The 21,877-nt window shown below is 44.5% G+C and overlaps 1 protein-coding gene across 2 annotated transcripts in view; it reads left to right on the top strand.

The window, feature by feature from the left end:
* Positions 1-21,877, top strand: part of EHBP1L1 (EH domain binding protein 1 like 1) — a 98,713-nt gene that overhangs the window by 55,939 nt on the left and 20,897 nt on the right. Inside the window, exons 4-8 of one of the 2 annotated variants that reach the window (XM_073658369.1) lie at positions 261-314; positions 13,038-13,216; positions 16,706-16,845; positions 19,316-19,375; positions 19,582-19,714. In XM_073658369.1, the coding sequence (XP_073514470.1) occupies positions 261-314; positions 13,038-13,216; positions 16,706-16,845; positions 19,316-19,375; positions 19,582-19,714 (566 nt within the window). Of the gene's footprint in view, positions 1-260; positions 315-13,037; positions 13,217-16,705; positions 16,846-19,315; positions 19,376-19,461; positions 19,715-21,877 lie in introns of both variants that reach the window. The other variant, XM_073658368.1, reaches the window with a different exon arrangement.

The following is a 21,877-nucleotide window of genomic DNA, read 5'->3' as shown; positions in this document are numbered from 1 at the left end:
AAGAAGGGTTTCCATCACTCTGGGTTTTCTTCTTCGGAGAAAGCCACCGCAAAGAGCATCTCTGGAGATGCTGAATGGAGCTCACACGTTGCCCTAGGTGCTCAGATGTGCCCTCTCCCGCATGACCCCATAACCTATGATATATATTATACATTTTTATATTATTGAGGAGACCTGTCCTAAAGGTGGATGATAGAAAGAAAACCAGAAAACTAATGGAACCGAGAGATGACCTACCATTTCATTCTTGTTTCTTGCAGGACCCACACTCTGATCACTTTGAGGAGAAAGAATGGACATTTCAGGTTGAGGGGGTAAGTGTGACCCCATAGCCAGATGCTGTAATTTGATCATTTTTCTTTATAAGCCTCATGGCTTCGTTGTCAGTGTTCGCTATCAATGATGCCTCCTAATCCCATGCGGTTGTGTAACTTGGACGTTCGGCAATGTAATTACAACTAGGGGCAGACTCTATAATTATACTGCCCGAGGCAGAGAGAAAAGCCAGGAGAGAAGCCCATGGGATTAACATGGCGTGCTTGAGAAATATAATGCTGCTGTATTCACAGTAAACTACAATATACGGATAAGCGGGTGGCAGGTTAGTCATTTGTCTGTAAACCCTTTTTCTTGAGGCGTCTGCCCTATCTTGCGTCATCACTCCAGACTATACATTGCTGGTCATGCACACAGTAGTGTTACACTCGTTGTCTATATGTAATACATATTGATGGTGGCAGAAAATATATTTTAGATTAATTAAAGGAGTTTTCTAGAATTAGAAAAATATGGCAGCTTTCATTCAGAAACAGCACCACCCCTGACCATGGGTTGTGTATGTTGTTACAGCTCAGTTCTCTTCAATGGGGCTGATTTGCAAACCAGACACAACTCTTTTAAAGTGAGTTTGTAACCAGGTCAAAATTGGCCAGTTTTTATTTCTTATTTTGTTCCCCTGGCTCCCCTGAGTACTCCACTTTTTTCTTTTTTTAAATCTGCCATGCGGTTTCAGAGATATTGGCCTTTTTACTTGGTGTTAATTTTAATGGTCTTTACAAGGGGGCGTGGTTCACTGGTCGATTATGTAGATCAGCCCAAAGACATGCCCCAGAGGATCCTATGAGCCACTCCCCCTTTTAAAGGCCAATTAAAAATTAGCACTAAATAAAGCCCATATCTCTTGAACCGTATGGTGGATTTTAAAAATGAAAAAAGCAGAAAACTCAGGGGAAAATTGGGAAATAAATTAGAATTATAACTGTCCATTTTTGATCTGGTGACACGTCCCCTTTAAAGAAGTCTCATTGGCTCTCACTCTATGAACCTGAGTGATGTTTTTGCTGCCATTGATTTTTTTAATATTGACTACCAGCAATCATCTGCCCACAACGTTTTTCGCTGGACTATTTTGATTTTTTTTTCCATTGACGTCAAGAGTGAAATTGACATTACACCAAGTTTCTGTTTCTCACTTTGCTAAGAGCTTTTTTCTTTGTACTTTTCTACAGATTAGCATAGCGAGAAAAATTAACGACAGTAGATGCAGTCAGACACTAAGGGCCCTATTCATTAATGCATTTGCACCATTTTTTGTCTAGTTTTTGGTGTTTTTTACCTGTTTTTCATTTACACCTAATTCTTCCTTTACTTTTCCTTCTCTAAAGTCTAATTTATATGTGTCCGCCTGTTTTTTTATGTCCATCACTGTACATGCTTCTTGGGATTTTGGCTGATTTATGAATTGCGACTCTTTACAAAGTTGCAAAATTTTTCAACAAATGTGCTCAAGTCCCCTCGTGGAGCGATTCTACGTACATTTTTGCAAATTTTGTGACATTTCAGCGGCGGATTCAACTTTTTGCTCTAAAAAAGGTGCAAAAAAAAGGTAAAAGACCAAAATAAAGAGCAATTTTGATTGTGCACAAACTTGCACCATTTTTACGAATTTGATGCGGAAAAATGTCAACGAATAGCTTAAAACAAAATAAGAAAAATTACTTAAAATAAAATGCAAATGATGAATCGAGTCATCAGTCTTCAGATGGAAAAGGAAGTACCGTAGTTATATTGGAGCATACTGAATCCAAGGTGTGTATAGTAAATTGTCCTGCACCTCTTCTCTCGGCTTCAGCCCTCATCTCTCATATGTTTCTTATATATTATGGTCATATTTATCAATATATGCTGGGGTTGCCTGGTTGGTCTTGCATTTTGACCCATTTAGTGTCTTTTGGCTAAGATCAAGGGTAATGGTACATACACAATGGAGAAAGCTTTGGGGTGTACAAAGGGCAGCCCATAGAGTTGATGGTAGCTCACCTTGACCTTCAAGAGCAGTGCCAGGGGGCCAGGCCGGTTGAGAACCCATGGTTCAGAAAAAACCCAGGAGTGGACACTCTGGAGTGCCTGAACTCACTGCGAGTGGGACCCCACTTAAGTGATGGCACATTTGCACTGCACTTTCATTATTTTAAGCTCACTCCTCGGATTCTGGACTTCTGGCCAGGAAGAGGAACTTTTTTATTCCTGGCTGAAGGTCCACTCATTGTTACACTGTAAACACCTTTTAATTATTATTTTTTTGTCACTGTGTACCGCTTTTTTCTGATGTGTCTTGTCACAAAGACTACTTGACATGGAGATGCCTTATGGGTTCCTCTACGAACAGTCTAAGCTCTAAGGGTTCGTTCAGACATCAGTATTCCTCACGTACGAGAAATACGGACTGATTATTCTAGCAGACTTTGATCAGAGTTTGGTCCAAGTGTCATCAGTTTTTCTCATACGTGGAGAAGAAGAAAAAAAGTTCCTCCACCTTCTCCTTTCTGACATTCTGTGAAAATCAGACCACACTCGGATGTCATCCTATTGGGCTCTGATTTTTTCTGTGACCCATTGACTTGCATGACCAATTTTGATCCAACATTCGGATCAAAATTGGACATGTCTCCGAGGAAAAAATCGGACATGTGTACAGCCCCATAGAATATCGTAGATACAAGTCCTATCCGTGAAAACCAAGGATAGCACTCATACAAGAAAATCAGATGTGTGAATGAGTCCAATGGGTTATGTATGTGGCCATCAGCTTCCACACCCCAGGAAGAAAGTAGAGCAAGATTATGGGATGGGAAAAGCTTTATTGTAGGCCCTTTTTCCTTCAAGTAGACCGTCTCCTTGTGCACTTTTTTTGTATGGCTTGCCTCAAAAATTTTTCTAAAGTGGGATGAAGAGGACAATCTGGGACTCGAAAATCCATAAATAAATAAAAATCCAGTTGGTTGTACATAAAAAAAAAAATAAATGTAACCCAAGTTGGCTGCCAACTCCACTTACCCATCACTCCAAAACGGGAGATCGCAAATGCTTTTTTAAATTTTTTTGGGGAGTAATTTCAGATGATAACATCATATTAGGGGATTCTCATAATACAATTACTGGATAGAATATCAAATTCCAGGAATTGATAGCCAGAAATCATCCTTGTGGACTTGTTTCATTGCACAATCCAGATGGAGGCGCTGTGTGATTAATCACATGTAAAGTGCAGAACTCCTCTTATAATTACAGCCCTTGTATCAGACGCTTGTAAGTGGCCAAAGAGTAACACTTAAGATTAGAGTAAACTTATTCCCCGCGGCTTGTATTACAACCGCTGGGCGTAATGACAACCTGCACACGTTCCCATACAGAAAAAGTACTGTACATACAACTAGACCACGAGGAATAATATTAAACAAATATGAAAGGGGGTTATCTGGTGAAAATAAGTCATCACCTATGCACGCGAGATTGGCGGGTGTCCGAACGCTGGGACTCCGCCGCCGCTCCGTTCATTCACCATGGTACTGCCGAGCATGGCGCTCTACTTTTTCCAGCAGCCCCATAGGGAATGAATGTAGCTGCAATGATGCATCCAACCTACGGCTGTCACGCACAGTGTAGGAAAGACAAAGTGCAACACGAAGGGATGAGGGGAAGGGATCCCAGACCCTAAGGAAAGAGGGGGGTGGAGACCACCTAGTCTGATCTGATATCACCCTGTCTCCCCTAACATCCCTATATTGGTTTCTCACCAATCGCCGGTCAGGAACCTAAAACCCTGTATCACCCTAGAGCTAGGCCCTGGCTAGGGAAGGGGGGGATGAGAGCTAGTCAGTCCCCACTAACAACTGGAGACAGAAATGGGGGAAGTAACTTAGCTTGAGCCGACTTCAGAGAGATTACACACACGGCCTCTTAGCACCAGAGAGGAAGTAAGCAAACTGCAACAGCTCCCTATAGCAAACAGGAATTATTTAAACACCCAGGCCTGGGTGTCAATTAGCCAAAGGGAGGTAGCCGCTGGGTCCAAGAGTGAGACAGAGCTAAGAAGGTGTCTGTAATGCCAAACAAAGAGATCTCCTGCAACCAACTGCAGGGCGACTGTCTGTCACATCTGACACACCCGTGACAATGGCTCCATTTTCTAACGGGCATAAAAATGCCCAGACGGGAATAAAGACTCCTCAATCTACCGATTGGTCCAGGTCCCCATGGTTGGACACTCACCAATCAGTAAGTTATCACTTATTCAGTGGATAGGTGATAACTTGCCTTCATTGGATAACCCCTTATATACATACTTCATTATTTATTAAAAAAGGTAGTCCAGGCTTGAGAGTAAAGTTGGTGCACACGCTGTCATGGTTCCCCGATAATCCCGGTGCGAATAGGCAGCTTTGTGTCCATATGTATATGACGCGCCCCCTGGGCCAGTGTTGTTTGGGGGATACCTGGAGCCGGATCAGATGGGGGTTGTAGTCTCCGAGTGGCAGTGACCCGGTCCGTGCCCAGGGTGTCAAGCTCAGTGTGTGGCAGTCTTTACAGATGTTATTAGTTCTTAGTGTCGACTACGCCACCCGTTGATTTGCGGTCAATACGGCCGCCGCTGCAGCAGGGTCCGCTGAGGCTGGTGGTATGTGTGCAGCTTCGGGTAGTATAACCCCCAACGGGAGGGGTATAGCCTCAGGGGGTCAGGTGTAGAGGATGGTGGTAGTGGTGGTGCAGTGTGGATGGTAAGAAGACTCAGAGTCGGGCTGTGCAGTTCAGGGTTTTTACTTACTGCTGTTCTGTTGGTCACTCTGGCCTTGAGTGACCGCCCGAGCCGTGCTGCGTCCACCAGGTCCTGGACTCGGCCAACCCCCAAGCAATTCTGGAGCGTGGTCCTGAGCTCCCTTTCTGACTGTCCTCTCTACTGGCCTTTCTCACCAGGGGTCCACTTATATCCGGCTCCCTCGGGCCTCTTGGTGGGTGCACCTCTCCGGGGTTCCCTGACCCTATGCCTGGTGTGCCTTCTTAGTGGACTTAGTGAGGGGCTGCTCCACATGAAATGTCGCAGCCTCCGGTTCTTAGCTGAGGGTTGTTTCTCTCCTCCACTAATTTGGGATCCGGTTCCCTTGCGTGCCAACCCTTCACCCTTTTGGTCTAATTCTGGGTTCTTGGGGTTCCTTCTTCTCCCCCTCTGGGTCCTTCTCTTCTCCTCTCTCTCTCTTCTCTCTGCAGGCGCTCCTGGACCTCTCTCAGGACTGACTGACTCTCTACAGAAGACTGACCCTGATCTAAGATGGTTCCCACCTTATATACTCCCTCTATGTGTGAGCTCAGGTGACCAGCACCCAATGAGCTCCTAGCATTACCCAGACTGCTCCCCCTATCTGCCCCTACACTACTGGGATGTTCCACCCCCCTCCCACTCCAGCCAGGGACAGACACTGTCGTACCTGCACATATACCTAGTGGGAGTACCATCGGTCTGTCCCTCGGAAATGGGATGTATGTAGTGTATGCAGCTAACTGAGCTCAGTTCCACACTCCATCCTTACCCGGGAGTGGAATACCACATCTCTGGGTTGAGGTGCAATACCCCTGTAGCAGCCGAATCCTCAGGGTGCTACATTCCCCTCTGGTAAATCACAGCACGTCCTCGGGCTGTAAGAAAACAAAACATCCACAAACATACAAATTTTCATAACAACATAAACATATAAAACATTATATACACTTTCAGCAGCATAAACTTTTTCTTGTTCCTCCGGCCACGGTGCAACTTGTGACCGGGTAAAGTGCGACAGTCTCTGGTAGAAAAAACACGGCTTTCCTATAAAACCAGTAGGGGGTGCCTTAAAAAGCGCAACTATATACAAGGGGAGATATGGCCGCTCTCAGTCCTCGGCCAGTGGGATTAAGGGACACATGGGTTTCAGTTCAATTTGCTGGTCCCAACGGGGACTATATTTTAACTAGCAGCAGTAACAGTTCTTATACCCTGACGGGTAACTATTTACAGTCTCTTTACCGTACTTTAATGACGGCGTCCTCCTGCTCCTTCTTTGTCTTCAGACCCGTCCGGGTCCTCTTGCTCCTCCTCACACCGCAGCTCCTCCTCCGTCAGGCGATGTACATGGAGGGCATAGGGTCCTTTGGCACACTTGTGCCGGGTGAACGTGACCTCGTCCCCTACGTACAGGTCACGACCTCTGTGTCCCTCCGGCAGATGGCTTTCTACGTCTCTGCGGGTTACAAAGACGTCGCCGGGGGTGTGATGATCCCTGATGAAACCCCAACCGTGCTGCAGTTGGAATTTAATTACAGTCCCGGTGGCACGGGGACCGTGGGCTGCACGGGGGTTCCTCCTGGTCCGGCTCTTCTGCTCTGCGCTCTGTTCCTGCAGCCGCTGCTCTCGGACCCGCCTCTCTCTCCTCTCCCGGTCGAAGACCTCTAACTGCTGCCGGCAGCACTCCGCACGCTCAGCTGCGGCCGCCTGCGTTTCTTGGGTGAATCCCATGAGGTCTCCTCCGGTGGGGTCCCACTCGAACTGCGCTTCTTCCAGCGGGAGCGGGGTCCTCTTAACGGGCTTCGGAACCGGAATCAGGGGCTCATCTAGGGGTCTTTCTTTCCGGAGTCGGGGATGGTGGTACTCCGGTGGCCACACAAAGGGCTGCCCATACGGGCACGTGTGCTGGGCAAACAAGTCTTCACCCAGGTGTGGCACTCTAGATGTTGAGGGCGCGTTGATGGTAGCGGCGCCCGGGTCGACCAGGCCTTGCGACCAGGCTTGGGGCACCCTAAAGGTAAAGGGCACCGTAAGGACGGCGGCGCCCGGGGTTACTCGGCCTTGCGACCAGGCCAGTGGCTCCGCGGAGGTAGGGGGCGCTGTTGGAATTGCGGCGCCCGGAGGTACTAGACCTTGCGACCAGGCCGGTGGTATTTCCTGCTTCGCCGCGCTCAGGGTTGGGGCGCGTGACGTCACAGGGGTCGCGGCCGCGGCTTCTGCTTGAGGCCTAGTCTGGCACGGTGACGATGCAGCGACGGGCACGGCAGGGGGAATTTCGGGCTCTGCGACGGGGAGCTGGGACAGGTACTCGGTTTCTCGGCTCGGGGTAGAGACGTCCCCTTTACCTGCCTCCGTCCGTTCAGCTCCCTTCTCGGCGCCGTCTCCTGCCTTCACTCCTCCTGTGCCATCCTCAGAGGCGGTCTGTCTCCTCGTCTCGGGTGGCGTGCTCTGCTGACGGGTTCCGGTCTGCTGGGCCATCTCACGGCTCCACTCCGTCAGCGTGTCTTGCTGCACCTGGGCCATCCTCCGTGCGAGGCCCTCCAGCGCGGTCTGTGCACACTCCCGGTCTCGGGGGAGCTGTTCTAGGATCTCCACTAAGCCTAGTGGGGTTGTTGCTTGCAGCAGGCTCCTGACCACTGGGTCGGTGCTGCCTGTCTCTCCCTCCATCTCCGGGTACGCTTTCTCTGGACTCCTCTCCAGACTTCTTGTCTCCGGGTGCGCTCTCTCCAGACTCCTCCAGGCTGCACCCATCTTCGCTCCTTTGTTCTGTCTCCGCCCACATTGAGGGTGGTCCCGGGGCAACTTAGTGATTGTCAGTTCCAGGGGCAGTTCTCTCACGCTGATGGACACTTCCAGCATCACAGTCTCTGTTGGTGGGCGCGGTTTCCGCTTTTGGCGCCATTCTTCGACCTGGCCCACGATGGGAGGTGGCCTTTTGCCACCCTCTGGCACGCCCATAATGGCGTCCGCTCTTCCAAGGCGGGAAATCTTTGGAAATGGCGGGAATCGTCTCCCAGTGGCGGGAAACTCCATGGATGGCGGGAAAAAGCTGCAAATGGCGGACAACCGGCGGGAAACGACCTGTGATGGGGTCCGTTGGCGGGGACCCTCCGGAACCGGCGGGAGACTTCTTTTTGAGGTAACGGTGAACTTTTCTTCAGGCACGCAGTACCCGGTTGTTGCGGGCACGTTATCCTGCCGACTACGCCAAAGTTGACGCGCCCCCTGGGCCAGTGTTGTTTGGGGGATACCCGGAGCCGGATCAGATGGGGGTTGTAGTCTCCGAGTGGCGGTGACCCGGTCTGTGCCCAGGGTGTCAAGCTCAGTGTGTGGCAGTCTTTACAGATGTTATTAGTTCTTAGTGTCGACTACGCCACCCGTTGATTTGCGGTCAATACGGCCGCCGCTGCAGCAGGGTCTGCTGAGGCTGGTGGTATGTGTGCAGCTTAGGGTAGTATAACCCCCAACGGGAGGGGTATAGCCTCAGGGGGTCAGGTGTAGAGGATGGTGGTAGTGGTGGTGCAGTGTGGATGGTAAGAAGACTCAGAGTCGGGCTGTGCAGTTCAGGGTTTTTACTTACTGCTGTTCTGTTGGTCACTCTGGCCTTGAGTGACCGCCCGAGCCGTGCTGCGTCCACCAGGTCCTGGACTCGGCCAACCCCCAAGCAATTCTGGAGCGTGGTCCTGAGCTCCCTTTCTGACTGTCCTCTCTACTGGCCTTTCTCACCAGGGGTCCACTTATATCCGGCTCCCTCGGGCCTCTTGGTGGGTGCACCTCTCCGGGGTTCCCTGACGCTATGCCTGGTGTGCCTTCTTAGTGGACTTAGTGAGGGGCTGCTCCACATGAAATGTCGCAGCCTCCGGTTCTTAGCTGAGGGTTGTTTCTCTCCTCCACTAATTTGGGATCCGGTTCCCTTGCGTGCCAACCCTTCACCCTTTTGGTCTAATTCTGGGTTCTTGGGGTTCCTTCTTCTCCCCCTCTGGGTCCTTCTCTTCTCTTCTCCTCTCTCTCTCTTCTCTCTGCAGGCGCTCCTGGACCTCTCTCAGGACTGACTGACTCTCTACAGAAGACTGACCCTGATCTAAGATGGTTCCCACCTTATATACTCCCTCTATGTGTGAGCTCAGGTGACCAGCACCCAATGAGCTCCTAGCATTACCCAGACTGCTCCCCCTATCTGCCCCTACACTACTGGGATGTTCCACCCCCCTCCCACTCCAGCCAGGGACAGACACTGTCGTACCTGCACATATACCTAGTGGGAGTACCATCGGTCTGTCCCTCGGAAATGGGATGTATGTAGTGTATGCAGCTAACTGAGCTCAGTTCCACACTCCATCCTTACCCGGGAGTGGAATACCACACCTCTGGGTTGAGGTGCAATACCCCTGTAGCAGCCGAATCCTCAGGGTGCTACATATACGATTTGTAGACTAGCAGTCACCTGCCAACTAGACAGTGCATTGAGAGAAGCTGGATGAGTCTAGTCAGCATGTGACTGCAAGTATGCAAATCTCATACATGCAGTCACGTGATTGCCTGCTCGCATCAGCAATACCTGGGACACTGCACACCATCATGATTCAGCAATCTGCAGTCACAAACTGCCGCAAACTTTTTTCCAAAGCCTGGACAACTCCTTTTACCAGTCGCATCCGCAGCCAATTTTCGCTTTTCTGGTTTGCATTTTTCCCTGCCCCCCCTTCTTCCAACTTTTTTTTTAACTTTAATTTTTTTTGCGTGATGAGTTGTAGTTTTGAATGCCGCCATCAATTTTTTTTCCATACAGTGTACTGAAAAAAATGCAATCTGACTCATTTTCTTTTCTGGGGTGTTTGTTTTTACAGTGTTCGTTGTTTTTACCATATTCATTCAACACTTTCTGACATTTTCTTTAGGGGAGGATGAAATGGTAAATGGGTGTAGTTAAGGGCGTGGCCTAAAAAATGTGCCGGTTTTATAATTATACACACGTGGTCAAAGTTGTTGCTACCCCTCGTTTAATGAAAGAAAAACCCACAATGGTCACAGAAATAACTTGAATCTGACAAAAGTAATAATAAATTAAAAATCTATGAAAATGAACAAATGAAAGTCAGACATTGCTTTTCTGCTTCCACAGAATTTAAAAAAAAATTAAACTCATGAAATAGACCTGGACAGAAATGATGGTTCTTCGTAACTTAGTATTTTGTTGAACAACCTTTTGAGGCAATCACTGCAATCAAACGATTCCTGTAACTGTCAATGAGACTTCTGCACCTCTCGACAGGTATTTTGGCCCACTCCTCATGAGGAACCTGCTCCAGTTGTCTCGTGTTTGAAGTTGCCTTTTCCAGACGGCATGTTTCAGCTCTTTCCAAAGATGCTCAATAGGATTTAGGTCAGGGATCATAGAAGGCCACTACAGAATAGTCCAGTGTTTTCCTCTTAGCTATTCTTGGGTGTTTTTAGCTGTGTGTTTTGGGTCATTAACCTGTTGCAAGACCCATGACCTGCGACTGAGACCAAACTTTCTGACACTGGGCAGCACATTTCTCACTAGAATCCCTTGATAGTCTTGAGATTTCATTGTACCCTGCACAGATTCAAGACACCATGTGGCAGATGCAGCAAAGTAGCCTTAGAACATAACAGAGCCTCCACCATGTTTCACAGTAGGGACAGTGTTCTTTTCTTGATATGCTTCATTTTTCTGTCTGTGAACATAGAGCTGATGAGCCTTGCCAAAAACTTCCATTTTTGTCTTATCTGTGCATAGGACATTCTCCCAGAAGCTTTGTGGCTTGTCAACATGTAGTTTGGCAAATTCCAGTCTGGCTTTTTTATGATTTTTTTTTCAACAATGGTGTTCTCCTTGGTCGTCTCCCATGAAGACCACTTTGGATCAAACAACGACGGATGGTGCGATCTGACATTGATGTTCCTTGAGCTTGAAGTTCACCTTTAATCTCTTTAGAAGTTATCCTGGGCTCTTTTGTTATCATTCGCATTATCCGTCTCTTTGATTTGTCATCAATTTTTCTCCTGCGGCCACGTCCAGGGAGGTTGGCTACAGTCCCATGGATCTTAAATTTCTGAATAATATGTGCAACTGTAGTCGCAGGGACATCAAGCTGCTTGGAGATGGTCTTATAACCTTTACCTTTAACATGCTTGTCTATAATTTTCTTTCTAATCTCCTGAGACAACTCTTTCCTTTGCTTCCTCTGGTCCATGTTGAGTGTGGTACACACCATGTCACCAAACAGCAAAGTGAGTATCTGTAGCCCTATATACAGGCCCACTGACTGATTACAAGATTGTAGACACCTGTGATGCTAATTAGTGGCCACAACTTGATTAAACATGTCCCTTTTGTTACATTATTTTCAGGGGTACCATCAATTCTGTCCCGGCCTATTTCATGAGTTTAATTTTTAAAAAATTCTGTGGAAGCAGAAAAGCAATGTCTGACTTTCATTTGTTCATCTTCATAGATTTGTAATTTATTATTACTTTTGTCAGATTCAAGTTATTTCTGTGACCATTGTGGGTTTTTCTTTCATTAAACGAGGGGTGCCAACAATTTTGACCATGTGTGTAACCCTCGATAATGAGCTGTTATAAAAAAAAATGGGGCAGTCCCAGCAAATTTGGGACAGTTAAAAGTGTGTGATTTTAGTATGTGCGATACTTCATACAGCAGCTAGTAATTATCATTCGCTGCCACTGCCACCCTTGTGCGCTGACATATTTCCTCTGTTTATGTTCACACCTCTGCAGTGAGATATTCCGTTCTTGCATTGTGTTGTCACTGTCTTAACATTTCAGTAATGGTGTTTGTCAATTAGGTGTTTCTGTTGAAGTGTTTCCTTCTCACACCTTTTTTTTATTAACAGAGTTTTCAAATACCGTGTTTTCAAAAAATGCCCCTTATAATCAGTGAATAAAGACAGATATTATCATTTAACCCATGAATAACTAAGATCGAAAGATCACTTTAAAGTACATCTTTGCACATTATTTATTTTTATTGTTTATTAGATGAATGAAGAAAGTATTTTCAGTCTCAGGGAGGGCAGAGAAAGTGTACAAATAAGGAATAAAAAAGCACACAAAGAGGAAATAAGGCCATGATATATGCTGTGTTGATAAATGAGCTAATTATAAATCCATCAGATCTCATACTCCTAATTCTTACTGATTCTGTGCTGTCTCCAACCTTTCTCTTTATTAAGAGAGATAGCAGCAGGGAGAACATTGTACACGAATCTCAAAAGTTTAGAGGGAAAAAAGTAGTTTCAGTCTCAGGGAGAGCAGAGAAAAAGTGAACAAACAAGCAAGAAAGCACATAAAGAGGAAATAAGGGCAGGATAGATGCTGTGCTGATAAATGAGCTAATTTTAAATCCGTCAGATATCATAATACTAATTCTTACTTATTCTATGCTGTCTCCAACCTTTCTTCCTAGTAAGAGTGATAGCAGCAGTTAGGACATTGTTCACTAATCTCAAAAGTGGAGAGGGAAGAAAGTATTTTCAGTCTCAGGGAGGGCAGAGAAAAAGTGTAAAAATAAGGAAGGAAGCACATACAGGCAGGATAGAAGCTGTGCTGATATATAAACTAATGAAAAAAGCAGTACTCTGTTTACACATAAACTTCACATCCAGCCTATATTACTGGGAGAGACACTCCTATTACAGACAGATCTGTAATTTAGAACTTAAAAAGCAAGTTGGTGTAGTCCGGTGTTTCTTCTGTAGATGTAAGCAGAAGTCTTACTGGACAGCACAATATACTTTTCCAAGTATTAGAAGTTAAATTATTTTCTTGCCAGATAACCTCAATTTAAGGTGATAGTTTATAAAATTAATTAAGAATTTTGTGTTATTTTATCAAAAGTTTCTAGCCATATTCTGTGTATTTTTCTTCTAATTATACTTTTTTCTATTCCCTTCAGGAATCTCGAGGCCACAAAAAGCTCCTGGCTGTGGCTCCAATCGACCTACGTAAATTTGCAGCTATTAATTCTGCTCCTCGAGAAGTGAGATTACCACTCACACCACGGTCTGTAAAGGTCGTATCTGCAGCCCTCACTGTCAGTATTACCTGCACTTTATTGCGAGAAGGCAAAGCTACGTAAGTCAGATACACATTTATAATATATCAGCAGTTTTTTTTGTGGGATTGATTCACCTATGGCGGATAAGTGCATTATACTATATGGAGGACTATGAGGAGTGTATTATACTGACTGTATGAATAACTATGGAGAGTACATTATAATACAGTATATGGAGGACTATGGGTGCAGTATACTATATGGAGGACTATGGGGAGTGCATTATACTATATGGAGGACTAAGAAGTGCATTATACTATATGGAGGACTATGGCGAGTGCAGTATAGTATATGGAGGACTATGGGGTGCATTATACTATATAGAGGACTATGGGGTGCAGTATACTATATGGAGGATTATGGGGAGTGCATTATACTGTATGGAGGACTATGGGGTGCATGATACTATAGTGAAGATTATGGGGAGTGCATTATACTATATCGAGGACTATGGGGTGCAGTATACTATATTGAGGATTATAGGGAGTGCATTATACTATATGATATGGAGGACTATGGGGAGTGCATTATACTATATGGAGGATTATGGGGAGTGCATTATACTATATTGAGGATTATGGGGAGTGCATTATAGTATATGGAGGACAATGGGGAGTGGATTATACTATATGGAAGACTATGGGGAGTGCATTATACTATATGGAGGACTGTGGGGAGTGCATTATACTATATGGAGGACTATCGGGTGCAGTATACTATATTGAGGATTATAGGGAGTACATTATACTATATGATATGGAGGACTATGGGGAGTGCATCATACTATATGGAGGATTATGGGGAGTGCATTATACTATATTGAGGATTATGGGGAGTGCATTATAGTATATGGAGGACAATGGGGAGTGGATTATACTATATGGAAGACTATGGGGAGTGCATTATACTATATGGAGGACTGTGGGGAGTGCATTATACTATACGGAGGACTCTGGGGAGTGCATTATACAATATAGAGGACTATGGGGTGCAGTATACTATATGGAGGATTATGAGGAGTGCATTATACTATATGGAGGACTGTGGGGAGTGTATTATACTATATGGAGGACTATGGGGTGCAGTATACTATATTGAGGATTATGGGGAGTGCATTATACTATATGGAAGACTGTGGGGAGTGCATTATACTATATGGAGGACTATGGGGTGCAGTGTACTATATGGAGGATTATGGGGAGTGCATTATACTATATGGAGGACTATCGGGTGCAGTATACTATATGGAGGATTATGGGGAGTGCATTATACTATATGGAGGACCATGGGTGCAGTATACTATATGGAAAATTATGGGGCCCATTATACAATATGGACGGCTATGTAGGGGCTATTATAATATTTGTAGGGCTATGTGGGGCCATTATAATATTTAGAAGGCTATGGGTCCCATTATACTGTATGCAAGCAATTATACAATGTGAAGGTTTGTGTGGGGTCCATCATACTGTGTGGGGGCCATTATACTGTTTCCCGGGCTAGTGGGGGGCGTTATACAGTGAAGTGAGGTGTGGGGCCATTATACTGTATGTAGACCCATTATAGTGCATGAGGGCTGTGTGGGGGTCACAGTTGGGGGATCATACTGTGTTGTGGTCACCACACTTTGCCAGGGTAGTTGAGATGGGGTACAGTAGGGTCATCATACTGTGCGTATGGAAGTTACTGTGGAGGAATTCACTGTACTGTATATAGTGTTTGTGTGGCACTTTTGTTGGCATCATACTTTGAGTGCAATGAAAGGGGAATCAAAGGCTTCAATAGGAGGAAAATTACTTTGTAAAGGCTGCAAAGTTGTGAGATCTGCTCTTCTGTGACCCAAATGTATATATATTTTTTTGCTGGTGGGGCTCAATTACAACTTCTGCTATGGGGCCCCATGATTTCTATGTAGACCCCTGATCAGCAAGTTTTTGCTATGTAATCTGAGGACAGCATGAGGTAGGGGTTAAAACACAGAATTCAACAATGCCAAGCTTATCAAGCTGTGTGCTGTTGTTTACTTATAATGAAGGTTTTATCACTAGGACATTATCATTGCTGTGACTAGCTGCCATGTGCCAGGTTGTCCGACTTCGCCCCCTCCTCTGATAAGCACCTCACTGTCTATAGATTATGTACACACAGCGCCTGGTGGGGCTGAGTTAGGTTTCTCAGCTCTGCTGCATTGCTAAATCTAAAAACTCTGATTGTGTCAGAACCACTGCACCCAGTAATCTAAGTGATACAGGGTCTCTTTGCCTACATCATGCTGCTCTCAGATGAGGTAGCAAAAACCCGCTGACAGATTCCCTTTAATCTGTGAAATTGAAATAGGAGAAAGTATTTTTAGTCTCAGTGTTCCAACATTGCATTTCCTAGACAGAATACATCAGCAGCATGCCTTAAAGCAGGTGTAGAGAATCTCAGGCCCGTGGCAGTTTACGGCCTTCAATGACCTTTTATCCGGCCCCCGGGCAGATTCCCAGGAACCGCAGAGTGTCAGAATTCCTGTTGTCCTTCTATAGTTTGACTACTAGTGGCTGCTATTGTTCACCTTAATAATTGTGCTGCAATCCCACTCCCTACCACTGGAGGCTGCTGTTGTGTTCAACAATTACCCTTTACTAAGTTGGCAGATTCTGAACCTGTGGAATCCATCTTGTTTCCTGTTTGGGCCTACTTAAAGCCGCATGGATTTCTCATTGCTTGAGTATTGTGTCTAGCTGTTAGCTTAGTGTCCATTTTCAGCTCTTGAACATTCTTACCCAGACTGTTCTCACGTATCTACGGATTGTTTTCTTACAACTCCTTTGCTAAAGTCCAAGAACTTCTACTACTGTTTGCTGTTCCTGCTGCTGCTTCGGCCACTGGTTTCCAGCAGTACTACGCCAGTATCGTAACACAGAGCTTGGGCAGGCAGCTGTATTTTGACGGCCACCAGCCCATTAATTTCTTCTTGCTCTGTGAGCACGCGCAGTGTTCACTACTGAATGCCGAGGAGCGTGCAATGAAAGATTATGTCCTGACACCAGTGCCAGCATCAGGACATACCTTGTGGGAGGAGTTAGCATGCAATTTGTACGGCCCCTGAAGGATGGTATAAGTATCCAAATGGTCCTTGGCAGAAAAAAGATTCATATATATATGAACTTGAAGCAAACTACTTTAAAACAATACAATAAAAAAATAACAATACAATAGGGATTTCCTCATGGTCCATTGAACACAAAACTTTATTTTATATAATGATTTTTTATGAATATTTTATTACTAGTGCATGCATAAAATAAAGGTAAAAGAGAATGTGGTGCAAACAGTAACCTCTAAATTACTGCAGTAATAAAACTAACTGGGTACGTAGCTGAAATATTCCCCGTGCAATAATCAGGAGGGTACAGTTTTATAGACAGTGGATGCTGACTTGTTGCCTTAGTAAATGGTGGCTGAATGTGAAATAAGTAATATTCTGTTGTGGAGTAATTGTCTTTTTGGCTGCACCCCAGGGATGATGATATGCAGAGTATTGCCAGTCTCTTGAGTCTGAAACCATCAGACATTGCAGACCTTGATGACTTCAATGACGAGGAAGAGGAGGACAAATTTCAAAGACAAAATCGCAGTTCTGTGGGTTCAGCGCCTCGAGGTGACATTTGGATTCAGATCACTTTGTTTTTCTATGTCGTGCATGTTTTCCTATAACTTTATTTTCCAGAAATTTCATTCATATTTTTAACTAGAAAATAATACCGTTATACATCGACCCTACATTTGTCCACTTTGGGACACTAAAGCCCAAACCATTAGCTTTGCTCCGTCTTTTTGGGCGATCATATCAACCAGTTTTGTAGATGATTTTTGGGTTTCTACATAATTAGTCTTTAATGGGGCCTTTATCTAGCGCCACCTCCCCGCCACTGTTCTGGTTTTAGTGTTTTGGCTGCAGCGCTAACGTCACATCATCAGCCCGCATCATCACTGTAGCCAAGCTTTTACCTTGGTCCAGTGATGTGCTCTGTTGACGTGACGTAACTGACGAGACTGGAGCAGTGGTGAGGAGCCATCGCTGGACCCAGTGAGAGTGAGTACCTTTTATATTTGTTATTTTAGATATTTTATAGTGTTTGTGGTCCAATCTTCTGAAAGTGAACAACCCCTTTAATATGTTAGTAGATGTATTAAGTTGGCTTTGTACACTAGATAGCCTTTCTCCCAATTCCAACATAGACATGCATCACTTGCACTTTGATATCAGAAGTTAGAGGAGACCTACCACTGACACACCCTTTGGGCATCTTGAAATTCATAATGCTTAATCCGCCTTTCCCCTAACATCTTTCTCGGGGGAGAGCCAGGAGGACCAAATACACCATAAATAGTTTACTGATCCTGACTAGATTGGTGTTCTTAGCTCAGAGGCCTACTTTAATAAAATGGACCTGTCACTTGTATAAATATGTAATTTTTTTAAGTGGTGTAATGCCACTGTTCTCCTTAATCCGTTGGTGTTTTTCTTTTGTTCCTGCTCCTTTCCGTTCCTGAGATATGGCCCCTTCTACTCTATATGTAAATCTAGTCAATTTAGCCAAGTGGGGCATGGCCATCAACTCTTCTATGATATCTTGAGGACCTTGCCAAGTTGTCTAAGAAGACTAGATTTTCGTACAGGAAAGAGGAGGCCATATCTCAGGAATGGAAAAACATTGCTGGATTCAAAAGAACAGCGGCCTTTAAACTAGGTAAGAAAATTACATATTCATGCAAGTGTCAGGTCCTCTTTAAGCTCCTGAACCCCAATGCACAACAATTACTTATTCATGCAAGTGACAGGTCCTCTTTAAGCTCCTGAACCCCAATGCACAGAAGCTTTCCTTATCCTTAGCATATTCCAATAAGATTGGATTGGTGGGTGTTCAGATATCTGCACTCTCAGATATATGAATTGTTGTGGCGGTGGGGCAAGTTTACTGCTATTTGCCACCGCCATATTTCTTTAGCAGCCGTTTAAGATATTGCTGCCCTTTTCCAATCTCTTCAATTGAAAAATGCTGCAATATCTTAAACGGACACTAAAAAAAAACGAAAGGTAGGAAAGGACGAACAATCCAGCAAACATTACTCTTTAATCAGTTGATTGGAGGGGGTGCCGATTATAGGACCCCCGATTTGATATTAACAACTTATTCCAATTATAGGATTAAGACTGGACAACTCCTATAAATAAAGAACAGAAAAATCTGGAGGTTGATGTCATGTGAACCATGGATTTGCAGTTAGATTTTTTTTATGATATCAGTTATCACATTGATGTGTTTCCTGTAACTGCCCGATATCCCCGATACTGAGATATCACATTTGTAGTGATCTCCATCATGGGAGGGACATAGTGTTACAGATAAATGACATTGAATATTCTAAAATTTAGCTAGGTTATTATATATATCAGACATTGTGTGCAGTGTCATTTATATTGTTATTTGGCTTTCCATTAGTTGTAATTAGAGTTGGTGCGAATCGATTCACAGGATCCCATCCATCGGCCATGTCAGTAATCTGTGACCACTGGACGGGAGCCCTGAGAACCACTTTCTACCTTGGCCATCGAAGGTTCCTTTCTTGATTAGCTAACCTGACAAGACGTTGCGCCAGGCTGGTTAATCAGAAGAAGTCAAAAGAAAAAATGGGGAGAAGGGGATGGAAAGTTCAGCTCACCAAGTGTGGAAGAAATGGCTCCATCAAAAACTGCGGTGCATGGACTCCAGACCGGCTTCTGGGCAGAGAGCAACGTAGAGAAGAAAAATTTTTCTTCTCTACGTTAATCGAAAGAAGTGCCAAAGATGACGGAAATTAGGTGGAAGCTTTCAGGGCTCCCGTCCAGTGGTCACAGATGACTGACCTTGCCGTGGACCGGATTCATGCCAGCTCTACTTGTAATGGCTCCATTGTGTTTTCCTTCTTTTTCTGTTCTTTGTTTTACTCTTTTTCTCCTTACTTTCTACTTCAGGTTATCTTAAAAACATATACTTGTCAGGTAAACCTTGTTATCTCGTGTCCTACAATTCTCCTCTCCTCATATGTTGTGTTTTATGCAACTAATTTTTGGTCAATTTTTATAGAGCCGTTGCGGGAGCTCAGTACTCTTGCTGAGGAAGACGATGAAACGTCTCTTTCTACAAGTAAGTCTCCTTAGATCTAGTTTACTTCTAAGTCTCATTCCTAACTTTTCTCTTACTTTCTGTCTCCTGCCTTTTCCTTCTTTCAGAGAAAACTCCTTCTTTCCGTGATACTTCCAAGCCTTCTCTTACTAGTCCTCCTCCTGTGCCACCATTTTATCCAAGAATAAATAAGAAAGTGAAATCTGACAAGAGTTCTCTCCCTACAGCCAAGAAAGAAAGCGTTAAACTTGAAACTGATAACAAACATGGCCACCATAACAATGAAAGGGCCAAGCGCTTGTCTAGAAAATCTCTGGAATCAGAGGCAAGGATGACTGCAGTCCCAAGCCAAGACCAGAGGTCAGTAAAAAGTTCTAGTAAATGAGATGTAACAACCATTCAGTTCTGTAACCCCCGCCACCTTGGGATGCCACATATCGACAGGTGTTTCCATCTCTACCATGAATGTCTATGATGCGAATATCCCTTTATTTTTACTAACTGGGGCTGTTGTGTGGCAAACCAACTTATCAATATGGCATCCAATAGCAAATTATTTTATTTCCGCCAGTTTCTTACAAAATACAAAAGATTAAACTCTGCTCGTATAGATGAGGAAATTTCCAAAATTCGATTCAGGCTTCATGCGAGTCGGCCGGCAGATTCGATTTGGTCCTAATCGAAAGAGCTTTGATTGTCGTGAAAAGATGTTTATGATGCTCTGAAGTCTTTCCTGGTCCTAAAGTGTAATAAACAGAGAAGACGGAAGGGATTAAAAATAAAAGTACCCACCTGTCCTAGTCTGTCACCCGACTCCTTCTGCTGCCTCTGCCACTGGTCCTCCGCACAGGTCTCTTCAGTTCTTCCATCACTGAGGTCAACATGGTCAAGTAGGGGGGCAACGTGTATCGCCCCCATTTAATCACGTGGACCTCAGTGTTGGAAGAGCCGAAGTGACCAGTGTGGAGGACCGAGGAGATATGGTTGTGGCAGAGGTGGTGTAAGGAGTCAGGTGACTATAATGTGTATTTTTTTAATTTTAACTACTTCCCATATCTCAAAAGAATGACGAAAAATGTATATTTTGCTGGATTAGTGAGAATTAAATCCCGAAAGTTTTGGATTCACCAGAATCCTAAATATTTTGGGAAATTCTTTACAAATTTGATTTGTTACTGATCTCTATCTGTCTCATGGAAATCTATGGATGCACTATTACACCTCCAGGCATTTCAGAGGTTTCATAAAATGTATAAAGCATGTGAGGCCAAAGACCAAGGAGAATCTTTTTGTATTTACTCCTCATGGATTAGTCTACACCATTATGTGCTAAGTACCTTCCTTCTACTGTAAATTTTCCTAGAGCAAAAATTTTTTGCTGTTCCATTTTCCAAAAATTCCATATGTACATTATGTAGCACTTATCTATTTTTCATGGCAGTAATGCATTTACAGTTGTCTAAATTTACCATTCTAGCAACCTAGAGTGCAGCTATATATTTTTTTATAACTGTTTTCTTAGCTGGCACCTATTCACACTAGTTAGGAGGTGCTGGTCAGTTGTTTCTATTTGTAGTCTACATCAGGGTTGTCAAACTCAAAACACACAGAGGGCCAAAATAAAAAACTTGGACTAAGTCACAGGCCAACCAGTATACAGTATAATGGGCCCCACATAGTCCTCCATAGAGAATAATGGGCCCCACGTAGTCCTCCAAACAGTATAATGTGCCCCACATAGCTTTCCATATAGAATAATGGACCCCACACAGCTTTCCATACAGTATAATGGACCCACATAGTCCTCCATACAGTATAATGGGCACCACACCTTCCTCCATACAGTATAATCGGCCCCACATAGTCCTCCATACAGTATAATGGGCCTCATATAGTCCTCCATACAATATAATGGCCCAACATAGTCCTCCATACAGTATAATGGGCCCCACATATTCCTTCATACAGAATAATGGGCATCACATAGTCCGCCATACAGTATAATGGGCCTCACATAGTCCTCCATACAGTATAATGGGCCCCACATAGTGCTCCATACAGTATAATGGGCCCCACATAGTCCTCTATACATTATAATGGGACCCACATAGTCCTCCATACAGAATAATGGGTACCACACAGTCCTCCATACAGAATAATGGCTCCACATAATCCTTAATACAGTATAATGGGCCCCACATAGTCCTCCATACTGTATAATGGGCCTCACATAGTCCTCCATACAGTATAATGGCATCACATAGTCCTCCAAACAGTATAAGGGGCCCCACATAGTCCTCCATACAGTAAAATGGGAACCACACAGTCCTCCATACAGTATAATGGGCCCCACATAGTGCTCCATACAGAATAATGGCTCCACATAGTCCTCCATACAGAATAATGGGCCCCACATAGTCCTCCATACAGAATAATGGCCCCACATAGTCCTCCATACAGTATAATGACCTCACATAGTCCTCCATACAGAATAATGGCTCCACATAGTCCTCCATACAGTAT

Source organism: Phyllobates terribilis, unplaced genomic scaffold (genome assembly GCF_046119375.1).
Source record: "Phyllobates terribilis strain yellow unplaced genomic scaffold, ASM4611937v1 Scaffold_13__5_contigs__length_258822181, whole genome shotgun sequence".
Lineage (NCBI taxonomy): Eukaryota > Metazoa > Chordata > Amphibia > Anura > Dendrobatidae > Phyllobates > Phyllobates terribilis.
The sequence above is the reverse complement of the archived record's forward strand: the minus strand, read 5'-3'. Positions and strand labels throughout refer to the sequence as shown.